The sequence below is a fragment of the Hylobates moloch genome, unplaced genomic scaffold (assembly GCF_009828535.3).
Source record: "Hylobates moloch isolate HMO894 unplaced genomic scaffold, HMol_V3 SCAFFOLD_1, whole genome shotgun sequence".
In the NCBI taxonomy this organism is placed as follows: domain Eukaryota; kingdom Metazoa; phylum Chordata; class Mammalia; order Primates; family Hylobatidae; genus Hylobates; species Hylobates moloch.
The window spans coordinates 84,290,227-84,303,621 of record NW_026652276.1 but is presented as its reverse complement, the minus strand read 5'-3'; the positions used below and the strand labels follow the sequence as shown (position 1 = coordinate 84,303,621).

At 37.8% G+C, this 13,395-nt stretch overlaps 1 protein-coding gene across 7 annotated transcripts in view; it reads right to left on the bottom strand.

Moving 5' to 3' along the window:
- The window catches only part of CCDC148 (coiled-coil domain containing 148), a 308,291-nt gene that overhangs the window by 167,554 nt on the left and 127,342 nt on the right, over positions 1 to 13,395 (bottom strand). For all 7 annotated transcript variants that reach the window (XM_058441815.1, XM_058441814.1, XM_058441820.1 and 4 more), the window contains one exon: positions 13,140 to 13,321. In XM_058441815.1, coding sequence (XP_058297798.1) covers positions 13,140 to 13,321 — 182 coding nt within the window. The remainder of the gene's footprint in view (positions 1 to 13,139; positions 13,322 to 13,395) is intronic.

Below are 13,395 nucleotides of genomic sequence, written 5' to 3'. Positions count from 1 at the left end.
TCGAATCAGCTACTGAGGCTTGTGCATTCGTCACATAGTTCTTGTGCCTTGGTTTTCACTTCCATCAGGTCCTTTAAGGACTTCTCTGCATTGGTTATTCTAGTTAGCCATTCGTCTAATTTTTTTTCAAAGTTTTTAACTTCTTTGCCATGGGTTCAAACTTCCTCCTTTAGCTTGGAGTAGTTTGATCATCTGAAGCCTTCTTCTCTCAACTCGTCAAAGTCATTCTCCATCCAGCTTTGTTCCGTTGCTGGTGAGGAGCTGTGTTCTTTTGGAGGAGGAGATGTGCTCTGATTTTTAGAGTTTCCAGTTTTTCTGCTCTGTTTTTTCCCCATCTTTGTGGTTTTATCTACCTTTGGTCTTTGATGATGGTGACGTACAGATGAGGTGTTTTGGTGTGGATGTCCTTTCTGTTTGTTAGTTTTCCTTCTAACAGTCAGGACCCTCAACTGCAGGTCTGCTGGAGTTTGCTGGAGGTCCACTCCAGACGCTGTTTGCCGGGGTATCAGCAGCGGAGGCTGCAGAACAGCGGATATTGGTGAACAGCAAATGTTGCTGCCTGATCATTTCTTTGGAAGTTCTGTCTCAGAGGAGTACCCGGCCGTATGAGGTGACAGTCTGCCCCTACTGGGGGGTGCCTCCCAGTTAGGCTACTCAGGGGTCAGGGACCCACTTGAGGAGGCAGTCTGTCCATTCTTAGATCTCCAGCTGTGTGCTGGGAGAACCACTATTCTCTTCAAAGCTGTCAGACAGGGACATTTAAGTCTGCAGAGGATTCTGGTGTCTTTTGTTTGGCTATGCCCTGCCCCCAGAGGTGGAGTCTACAGAGGCAGGCAGGCCTCCTTGAGCTGCAGTGGGCTCCACCCAGTTCAAGCTTCCAGGCTGCTTTGTTTACCTACTCAAGCCTAGGCAATGGCACGCGCCCCGCCCCCAGCCTCGCTGCTGCCTTGCAGTTTGATCTCAAGACTGCTGTGCTAGCAATGAGGGAGGCTCTGTGGGTGTAGGACCCTCTGAGCCAGGCGCGGGATATAAATCTCCTGGTGTGCCGTTTGCTAAGACCTTTGGAAAAGTGCAGTATTAGGGTGGGAGTGACCCGATTTTCCAGGTGCCGTCTGTCACCCCTTTCTTTGACTAGGAAAGGGAATTCCCCAACCCCTTGCACTTCCTGGGTGAGGCGATGCCTCGCCCTGCTTCAGCTCAAGCTCAGTGTGCTGCACCCACTGTCCTGCACCCACTTTCCAACACTCCCCAGTGAGATGAACCGAGTACCTCAGTTGGAAATGCAGAAATCACCCGTCTTCTGTGTCACTCATGCTGGGAGCTGTAGACTGGAGCTGTTCCTATTCAGCCATCTTGGCTCTCCTTTCAACTTCTCTTATTTCTATAGATTTTTTTCCATTGATTGCCATGAGTTTTTCTTGTAAAAACTCACTATCTGCAAATAAGATAATTTTACCTATATTTTATAACTCTAATATCTTTCTCTTGTCTAATTGTGTTGCCTAGTATTTCCAGAATAATATTAAATAATGGTGGTGATTACAGACTTGTTTCTCACTAACAAAAATGCTCTATTGTATTCCTGTTAAGTTTTTGGAAGTTAATATATTTTATTATAGGCAAAATGCATTCATCTATTCCTTTTATATTTTTAAAGACTAAGTTTTAGCTTTTTAATGGCATTTCAGTGTTCATGAAGATAAGCCATAATAGATATCCTTACATCAACTATTTTAAGATGCTGGAATCATGACAGTGAATATTCTATTTAGAAGTTTGTATTAATAGATATAAGTGAGATTGGGCCATAGTTTTTGCATGTGTGCAATTTTTTCAAGATTTTCTATCAATATTATACTTGCTTCATGAACATAACTTAGAAGTTTCTCTCCTTTTTCTGCGCTCTGAAACAGTTAAATAGCAATGACATTTTTATTTTTCTCTCTGTATTTAATAAAATTTATATTCTTAGCACAGTTTTAGAGTCACAGCAAATTAAGCAGAAAATATAGAGAGTTCCCATTTATCCTCAGCCCCCATGCAAAATTATACCTCTTCCATTGTAAGTATTCCTCGCCAGAGAGTACATTTGTTATCATCAATGAACCTACGATGACACATCATTACTACCCAAAGTCCATAGTTTATATTAGGACTCATTCTTGGTGTTGCACATCCTATGAGTTTTGGCAAACATGTAATGACATTTATCCACCATGGTAGTATGGCACACAACAGTTTTATTGTCCTAAAACTACACTGTGCTCTGCCTACTCATTTATCCCTCCCTTCTAGCCCCTGGCAACACTAATTTTCTTACTGATTCCATAATATTGTCTTTTCCAGAATGCCATACTGTTGCAATAATACACTATGAAGCTTTTTCAGATTGGCCTCTTTCACTTAGTTATATGCATTTAAATTTCCTGCATGTCTTTTCATGGTTTGCTAGCTCTTTTCTTTTTAGCGTTGAATAAAATTTCATTGTGTGTATGTACCACAGTTTATTTATCCATTCACCTGCTGAAGAACATCTTGGTAACGTCCAAGTTTTAGCAATTATGAATAAAGCTACTATAAACATCCATTTGCATGTTTTTGCGTTGACATATATTTTTGATTCATTTGGGTAAATACCAAGGAGCATGACTGCTGGATTGTATGGTAAAAGTATATTTAGTTTTGTAAGAAACTGCCAAACTGACTTCCAAAGTGGCCATACTATTTTGAATTCCCACCAGCAATGAATAAGAGGTCCTGTTGCTCTATATATTTATTTGCCAGCATTTGGTGTTGTCAGTGTTCTGGATTTTGGCCATTCTAATAAGTGTGTAGGGGTGTCTTATCGTAATTTGCATTCTCTAGTGGCACATAATGTGCAGCATCTTTTCATGTGCTTATTTACCATCTGTATATCTTTTTGCAGTGGTGTCTTCAGGATTCTGCCCATATTTCAATCAGGTTGTTTCCTTACTGTCGAGTTTTAAAAGTAATTTGTATATTTTGGATAACAGTCTGCTATCAGATGTGTCTTTTGCAAATATTTTCTCTCATTCTGCAGCTTGACTTCTCATTCTCTTGACATTGTCTCTTGCAGAACATAAGTTTGTCATTTTAATGAAGTTCAGCTTATCAATTATTTCATTCATGGATCATGCTTTTGGTCTCAAAAGTCACTGTCATACCCAAGATCATCCAGGTTTTCTCCTATGTTACCTTCTAAGAGTTTTACAGTTTTGTGTCCGACATTTAGGCCTATGATACATTTTGAACTAATTTTTGTGAAAGGTGTCTAGATTCTTTTTTTTGAATATGTGTGTCCAGTTGTTCCAGTAACATTTGCTGAAAAGACTATCTTTGCTTCATTGTATTGCCTCTGCTCCTTTACCAAACGTCGCATATATGTGGTCCATTTCCAGGTTTTTTTTTGAATTTTTTTAATTTTAATTTTTAAAATTATACTTTAAATTCTGGGGTACAAGTGCAGAATGTGCAAGTTGGTTACATACGTATACACGTGCCATGGTGGTTTGCTGCACCCATCCACGTGTCACCTACATAAGGTATTTCTCCTAATGCTATCCCTCCCTTAGCCTCTTCCACTCCCCAAGAGGCCCCAATGTGTGATGTTCCCCCTTGCTGTGTCCATGTGTTGTCACTGTTCAACTCCTACTTATGAGTGAGAACATGTGGTGTTTGGTTTCTGTTCTTGTGTTAGTTTGCTGAGAATGATTGTTTCCAGCTTAATCCATGTCCCTGCAAAGGACATAAACTCATCCTTTTTCATGGCTGCATAGTATTCCATGGTGTATATGTGCCACATTTTCTTTATCCAGTCTATCGCTGATGAGAATTTGGGGTGCTTCCAAGTCTTTGCTATTGTGAATAGTGCCACAATAAACATATGTGTGCATGTGCCTTTACAGTAGAGTGATTTACAATCCTTTGGGTATATACCCAGTAATGGGATTGCTGGGTCAAATGGTATTTCTAGTTCTAAATCCTTGAGGAATTGCCACACTCTCTTCCACAATGGTTGAACTAATTTACATTCCCACCAACAGTGTAAAAGTGTTCCTATTTCTTCACATCTTCTCCAATATCTGTTGTTTCCTGATGTTATAATGATTGCCATTCTAACTGGTGTGAGATGGTATCTCATTGTGGTTTTGATTTGCATTTCTCTGATGACCAGTGATGATGAACATTTTTTCATATGTTTGTTGGCCACATAAATGTCTTCTTTTGAGAAGTGTCTGATCATATCCTTTGCCACTTTTTGATAGGGTTGATTTTTTCTTGTAAATTTGTTTAAGTTCTTTGTAGATTCTGGATATCAGCCCTTTGTCAGATGGGTAGATTGAAAAAATTTTCTCCCATTCTGTAGGTTGTCTGTTCACTCCGATGATAGTTTCTTTTGCTGTGTAGAAGCTCTTCAATTAGATCCCATTTGTCAATTTTGGCTTTTGTTGCCATTGATTTTGGTGTTTTAGTTATGAAGTCTTTGCCCATGACTATGTACTGAATGATATTGCCTAGGTTTTCTTCTAGGGTTGTTATGAGTTTAAGTCTTATGCTTAAGTCTTTAATCCATCTTGAGTTAATTTTTATATAAGGTATAAGGAAAGGGTCCAGTTTCAGTTTTCTGCACATGGCTAGCCAGTTTTCCCAACACCATTTATTAAGTAGGGAATCCTTTCCCCATTGCTTGTTTTTGTCAGGTTTGTCAAAGATCAGATGGTTGTAGATGTGTGGTGTTATTTCTGAAGGCCTCTGTTCTGTTCCATTGGTCTATATATCTGTTTTGGTACCAGTACCATGCTGTTTTGGTTACTGTAGCCTTGTAGTATAGTTTGAAGTCAGGTAGCATGATGTCTCCAGCTTTGTTCTTCTTGCCCAGGATTGTCTTGGCTATGTGGGCTCTTTTTTGGTTCCATATAAAGTTTAAAGTAGTTTTTTCCCATTCTGTGAAGACAGCCAATGATAGCTTGATGGAGATAGCATTGAATCTATAAATTACTTTGGGCAGTATGGCCATTTTCATAATATTCATTCTTCCTATCCATGAGCATGGAATGTTTTTCCACTTGTTTGTGTCTTCTCTTATTTCCTTGAGTAGTGGTTTGTAGTTCTCCTTGAAGAGGTCCTTCACATCCCTTGTAAATTGTATTTCTAGGTATTTTATTCTCTTTGTAGCAATTGTGAATGGGAGTTCACTCATGATTTGACTCTCTGTCACTGGTGTATAGGAATGCTTGTGATTTCTGCACATTGATTTTGTATCCTGAGACTTTGCTGAAGTTGCTTATCAGCTTAAGGACATTTTGGGCTGAGATGATGGGGTTTTCTAGATATACAATCATGTCATCTGCAAACAGAGACAATTTGACTTCTTCTCTTCCTATTTGAATACACTTTATTGCCTTCTCTTGCCTGATTGCCTTGGCCAGAACTTCCAATACTATGCTGAATAGGAATGGTGAGAGAGGGCATCCATGTCTTCTGCCAGTTTTCAAAGGGAATGCTTCCAGTTTTTGCTTCCAATATTGGTTGTGGGTTTATCATATCATAAATATCATAATATCTCATAATTATTTTGAGATATGTTCCATCAATATCTAGTTTATGCAGAGTTTTTAGCATGAAGGGTGTTGAATTTTGTCAAAGGCCTTTTCTGCATCTATTGAGATAATCATATGGTTTTTGTCGTTGGTTCTGTTTATGTGATGGATTACGTTTATTGATTAGCATATGTTGAACCAGACTTGCATCCCAGATATGAAGCCGACTTGATCGTGGTGGATAAGCTTTTTGATGTGCTACTGGATTTGGTTTGCCAGTATTTTGTTGAGGATTTTTGCATCAATTTTCATCAGGGATATTGGTCTGAAATTTTCTTTTTTTGTTGTGTCTCTGCCAGGTTTTGGTATCAGGATGATGCTGGCCTTATAAAATGAGTTAGGGAGGATTCCCTCTTTTTCTATTATTTGGAATAGTTTCAGAAGGAATGGTACCAGCTCCTCTTTGTACCTCTGGTAGAATTTGGCTGTGAATCCATCTGGTCCTGGACTCTTTTTGGTTGTAGGCTATTAATTACTGCCTCAATTTTAGGACTTGTTATTGGTCTACTCAGGGATTCGACTTCTTCCCGGTTTAGACTTGGGAGGTTGTATGTGTCCAGGAATTTATCCATTTCTTCTAGATTTTCTAGTTTATTTGCGTAGAGGTGTTTATAGTATTCTCTGATGGTAGTTTGTATTTCTGTGGGATCGGTGGTGATATCCCCTGTAACATTTTTTATTGTGTGTATTTGATTCTTCTCTTTTCTTTTTTATTAGTCTGACTAGCAGTCTATTTATTTTTTTGATCTTTTCAAAAAAAGCAGTTCCTGGATTCATTGATTTTTTTGAAGGGTTTTTCTTGTCTGTATCTCCTTCAGTTCTGCTCTGATCTTAGTTATTTCTTGTCTTCTGCTAGCTTTTGAACTTGTTTGCTCTTGCTTCTCTAGTGATATTAGGGTATCAAGTTTAGATCTTTCCTGCTTTCTCTTGTGGGCATTTAGTGCTATAAATTTCCCTCTACAGATTGCTTTAAATGTATCCCAGAGATTCTGGTACGTTGTGTCTTTGTTCTCATTGGTTTCAAAGAACTTATTTATTTCTGCCTTAATTTTGTTATTTACCCAGTAGTCATTCAGGAGCAGGTTGTTCAGTTTCCATGTAGTTGTGTGGTTTTGAGTTTCTTAATCCTGAGTTCTAATTTGATTGCACTGTGGTCTGAGAGACTGTTTGTTATGATTTCCATTCTTTTGCATTTGCTGAGGAGTGTTTTAGTTCCAATTAGATGGTCAATTTTAGAATAAGTACGATGAGATGCTGATAAGAATGTATATTCTGTTGATTTGGGGTGGAGAGTTCTGTAGATGTCTATTAGGTCCGTTTGGTCCTCAGCTGAGTTCAATTCCTGGATATCCTTGTTAACTGTCTGTCTCGTTGATCTAATATTGACAGTGGGGTGTTAAAGTCTCCACTATTATTGTGTGGGAGTCTAAGTCTCTTTGTAGGTCTCTAAGAACATGCTTTAGGATCTGGGTGCTCCTGTACTGGGTGCATATATATTTAGAATAGTTAGATCTTCTTGTTGCATTGATCCGTTTACCTATTTCTAGGTTCTTTATTCTGTTCTGTGGATCTGTTTGGCTATTCTCTGGCCATACCACACAATCTTGATTATGGTAAGTCTTGAAGTTGGGGAGTATCAGTCCTCCAACTTTGCTCTTCTCTTTCAATATTGATCTGCCTATCTGGGTCTTTCATCTTTCCACATCAAGTTTAGAATCAGCTAGCTAGTCAATATCCAAAACATAATTTGCTGGGATTTTTTTTTATTATACTTTATGTTTTAGGGTACACGTGCACAATGTGCAGGTTTGTTACATATGTATCCATGTGCCATGTTGGTTTGCTGCATCCATTAACTCATCATTTAGCATTAGGTATATCTCCTAATGCTGTCCCTCCTCCCTCCCCCCACCCCACAACAGTCCCCAGAGTGTGATGTTCCCCTTCCTGTGTCCATGAGTTCTCATTGTTCAATTCCCACCTATGAGTGAGAACATGCGGTGTTTGGTTTTTTGTCCTTGTGATAGTTTACTGAGAATGATGTTTTCCAGTTTCATCCATGTCCCTACAAAGGACATGAACTCATCATTTTTTATGGCTGCATAGTATTCCATGGTATATATGTGCCACATTTTCTTAATCCAGTCTATCGTTGTTGGACTTTTGGGTTGGTTCCAAGTCTTTGCTATTGTGAATAGTGCCGCAATAAACATATGTGTGCATGTGACTTTATAGCAGCATGATTTATAGTCCTTTGGGTATATACCCAGTAATGGGATGGCTGGGTCAAATGGTATTTCTAGTTCTAGATCCCTGAGGAATCGCCACACTGACTTCCACAATGGTTGAACTAGTTTACAGTCCCACCAACAGTGTAAAAGTGTTCCTATTTCTCCACATCCTCTCCAGCACTGGTTGTGTCCTGACTTTTTAATGATGGCCATTCTAACTGGTGTGAGATGGTATCTCATTGCGGTTTTGATTTGCATTTCTCTGATGGCCAGTGATGATGAGCATTTTTTCATGTGTTTTTTGGCCGCATAAATGTCTTCTTTTGAGAAGTGTCTGTTCATATCCTTTGCCCACTTTTTGATGGGGTTGTTTGTTTTTTTCTTGTAAATTTGTTGGAGTTCATTGTAGATTCTGGATATTAGCCCTTTGTCAGATGAGTAGGTTGCAAAAATGTTCTCCCATTCTGTAGGTTGCCTGTTCACTCTGATGTTGACTGGGATTGCTTTGAATGCATAGATCAAGTTGTTTCCTTTTATCCTCCCGCTGCCAGAAGCAAAAGGGAATTTTTATCAGATATTTACAGTGGGGACCTGATATAGCTCCTGGAGTAAAACTCACAAAAGTGTGGAGTGCCTCCTATGACTGGGTCCTCCTGGAGTTTTTAATTCTCAGAGTTGTCTGCACTGAGCCTCTAGCAGTTTATCAATTATGGTTCAGGGTTTCTTAGCTCATTACTGGTTCCTGCAGAGGTTTCTGCTCATGTGTTTCTGCTCCAGTAAGTTGTAATTCTTTGTATCTTTCTGTCTCTCCAATTTTGGGGGAAGCATTTTGCACTGTGGTCTCACTTATCTGAGAGATCAAAGACATCTGATTTTTCAGTTTGTTCAGCTTTTTATTTGTTGTTACAAGCAAGTGGCAACTATGTTTCTACATGCTAGACTGGAAACCAGAAGTCTCTATTTTCTAGAGTTAAAACTTTGAGAGACGATCATGCCAGATTTTTAAAAATATTTATGCCATCGTATTTATTTAAATTCTTTATGAGTTTCACTGAAAATAATAGGCTTTGAATGGCCTTCTCCACTTCAAGATTATTTATTTTTATTTTTATCTCGTTCTTTTATGATTTTCTTTCTTCATATCTTAACACATCTGGAGGTTATTGAGTCAAATAGAATGAAGAGATCTAACCTTGTCTTCCAATTGCCTATTACCTAATGCTATCTCTTTAATAATCTGATATTACCCCAGTTTTGAAATTAGCCTTTATTGTAAATTAAATCATTATTTTTTCTGCTTTATTTCTGTTTTGTTTCACTGATCTGCTACATACTCCATAGTCACATAGAACTTTCTAATTTATTTTGATTTAAAAATATATATATTTATATTTGGCTGCGCAAGTCCCATCCCTCCACCATTAGTTAATCTTCATTTTTAAAGTTTGGCTGATTTTACAAGCTTAATCTTCCTAATAAATTAGAATATTTTAAATAATTTTTCAGATTGATTCCATGAGTCATGGATATTTTGAAGCCAAATCAATTACTGTATTGAATTAGGGATGTTTTTAGTTGCAAACAACTAGAAAGCCAAGTCACACTGGTTTAAGACAATAATTGGACCAATGGCCCTTCAAATTCCAGCAGTGAGGTGGACTTCCCATGCCATTCAAATAAGGCACCAGCTCAGTTTCTCCAGGACTCCTGGGGCCCTGCCCTGTATTCAAAGGCTGTCTTCCTTCGGTCACCAGATGACTGCCAGCAGCAACGTCAGCCATATGCTTTCTTGGTAACATCCATGCAGAAGAAAAGATACTGCTTCTCACAAGCACCTAACAAAAGTCCTGAGCTTTGCTCAGCGTAGCCTATGCTAACCCTACCCATACTTCAAAGTTCATAGTGAATTTTGCTTCCTCCATCAACCTCCTAAGTTATTTTATCCTCAATGTTCCTTTCCTCTGCAGAAATATTAGCATGTGTATTAGTCTGTTCTGATGCTGCTAATAAAGACATACCCAAGACTGGGTAATTTATAAAAGAAAGATGTTTAATTGAGTCACAGTTCCACATGGTTGGGGAGTCCTCTCACTCATGGCAGAAGGCAAAGGAGGAACAAAGTCACATTTTACATAGTGGCAGGCAAGAGAGCTTGTGGAGGGGAACTCCCATTTATAAAACCATCAGATCTCGAGACTTATTCACTACCATGAGAACAGTATGGGGGATACTGCCCCCGTGATTCAATTATCTCCACCTGGCCCCACCCTTGACATGTGGGGATTATTATAATTCAAGGTGAGATTTGGGTGGGGACACAGCCAAACCATATCAGTATGTGATGTATATTCATCTAATCCTCTCCAGAGGATTAGACCTCCCTGAGCTAGTCACTGTGACCTGGGGAAATGAGGTTGCACTGACTGGGACATACTCCCAATCACTGCCTACCTTTGGATCTAGAGATGGAGTCATTTCAAACCAAACCAGCAAGCTACTATAAAATAGGAAGAATTGAATAAACAGTGGGACTAACCATGATGTCCACTGCCTTTAGGCAATGAAAACCTTTTATAATTAAACAATGCCCCCTGGATATTTCAACTTTCATATGGCATAGCAGTGCACAACTCTCTAAACTATGCACACACTTCCACATACATGAATACAGTCTATGTGAACCCAATAACTAGAACAAAGAGGGGAGAAGCCATATCAAAGTAGTGAAGATACTGGTAAACTGGAAGTACAAATAATATTATGATTGAACCTATAATTCATTGTCCTAGGTACAACAGTATACTTTTATGCCTTACTGCTCACAAGCCACAGACTACTGATAGCCACCACTTCTGTATTTATTCAGAATCGCTCTTTTACTCTTTCTTCTCAAAGACACAACTCCTGAAACCTCATTTAGCTTTTATTGATGCTTCACTATTTCCTGCCAGCATATTTATAAAATATTTTCTTTAGTTGACATTTGCATGTTATTTTTATTTGGTCAGGGTACATGTATATACGTTTCTTCCCCCAAATATTCCAAGCTTTCTCAGAGGCAAAGCCATATACTAAACTAATCTGTCTGTTGAACCCCCTACCAGGGAGCTTGCAATGACTACTGTATTTTAAGTTTTATTCAATAAATATTCATCAAGTGAAACACATCATCATCTGAATAAAATGTATTATGGATAATTATAAGTGGCAAGCAGACTATTAAACTAGAATTTATGAACTTTATATTCCTTCAAAGTAGATTCCTACTGTTCCCATAACATGCCTTGCCTTCATTGTTTTTCTTTTCAAATTCAACTCAATTGAACAATCATTTATTTATATGTTAAGGATACAAATATAACTACTAAATTACTTTGTCCTCAAGGGGTTTACAGTCTAGTCATTTAATCTCCTTTCTTAGAATTCCTCCCCACCCTCTTCTGCCTATGGTAAGCGTACCCTTTCTTCAAAGTCCATAGTGAATTTTACTTCCTCCGTCAAGCCTTCCTAAGCTATTTTATCCTCAATATTTCTTCCTTCTGCAGAATTGTTAGCATGTGATATATATTCATCTAATCCTCCACTTAATCTTCAGTAATTTTAATGTAGCTGTGAATCCCAACTGTTTCTGAGTCACACAGGGTTGCATTATGAAAGAGCAGAAATTGAGATTAGATTAAAAAGAAAGAAGGAAAATGGGCTGTGAAGAATAAGTCTTACTAGAAGGAAGCCATTTTAGACTGCTAAGTCAAACTCCTCCCTCTTGAGGAGTTACTAACCTAGAAACACCATGATCTCAGCCAGCTTTCTCAGGGAGATTAGGAATCATCTGGGAGAGGAGGTCCTGGGCCAGCCAACTTGCTTTAAATGATAGGGTCAGATTTACCCTCTTCACAGCTACAGTTAATCAGCCTGATTATAATGCCCTCTCCACTACCAAACAAAAAATCCTCTTCCTCTTTCTTGATGAGTTCTAAAATCTCTTTAACAAGATTGGGATGGGGAGTGGGAAGACAATGTTCATTTAACAATTGGAGACTTAAGTGTAGTGCATGGTTGAGTTAGTACTTCACTGTGACTGAGTTCCAGTTAACATGTAATTAATCAATCATCAAGTGTAAATTGTATATTATTATTTCTCAGCTTTACTGCAAGATAGGAAAGAAGAAAGGAAAGGAGAGAGATGGGGAAGGAAAGGCTATCTGGAGACCAAAAGGTGTGTGATGAGGAAAAGCTACCATCAGAAAAAGGGGACCAACTTCAGGTAGAATCGGCTCTATTCACTGACAAGTATGCTAAGACAAATAGAAGCTATAACTGAAGAGTTTGGATCAGGAAGCTACCAAGGCAAATAACTCTACTTGGATAATTTAAGTTTTTTCCCCCTGTAATTTATTTCTTACCGGTAGTAGTTTCATACAGAGGAGCTGCAGTTCACAGGCAATTCATAATAAATATAAATATTTGTCATATTTGTCTTCTTCCATTCCAAAGTTATAAACCTTTTATTTTAATTTACTATAAATGTGTCCCTTCAATAGTTATCTTTTTAAATATACATTCTTTCGGGGAAAATATCGAGGTCAATATCATGGCACAGAAAGCTGTTTCCCTACAAAATGTCCCCTAGAAGCTTCATATACACTATAAGGTAGACCATTGATCTAGTTCAGAGTGGTGTATCTGGATTTGTCATCTAAGTGAATTTTAACATAGAAGACACTAGAGGAGATGACCACTGCCACACTGAATTTTAAATCACTGAACATTATATTCACCATGCAGAAGTGGATAATCATTCTTGGGAGAAAACAAGAAGTCTATTTCCTAAAATGAAATTTAACATATAGAAGAAATTTTTTTAAAATTTAGAAAACATACTCTGTGTTTATTATAGGATAAAATTATAGTCAATTACAAGTAACATGATTCCATGGGTACATTTTCCATTGTATCAATTACTGCAGAGCAGCTTCATATCTTGAAAAGTTGTGGTTATTGAAAATTCATATTTGAAAACTATTTCTTACCTGTGTAGTGAAGAGCTCAATAAGAGATATTTTCAACATGTCTTAACCTTATAAAAATCTTAAGAACTATTATGTCAAGAATTTTTTTGAAAAAATAAAACCCTTTCTATTCATCAAATAGTCAATCTAAACATTTATTGATTGTATTCCAGTTACATAGTAACTATACAGTAAGTTGGAAGTATAGTGACTCCAAACAAAAATAAAAAGTTAGTGTCAAAAGTCTACACAGGACTCAATTAGTTTTATCTCATCACCTGTATATGTCTTCCAACTGCAGATTAAAGTCTTGAAGCTTCTTTTGATATTTCTGTGTAAACTTACAGAACTCACTGAGAATTGAAGATTTCAAATCAGGGTATGGGCATTCCAAACTTTCTAATTCAATGGGCAGTTCACTAAGCGGGTTAGCCTTTTCTTCCAAAGAATGATCTAGAATCTGAAAAAAAGTATATGATTATTTTATTTAACATAAATGACAAATTGATAAACACATAAATTACTAGACACATC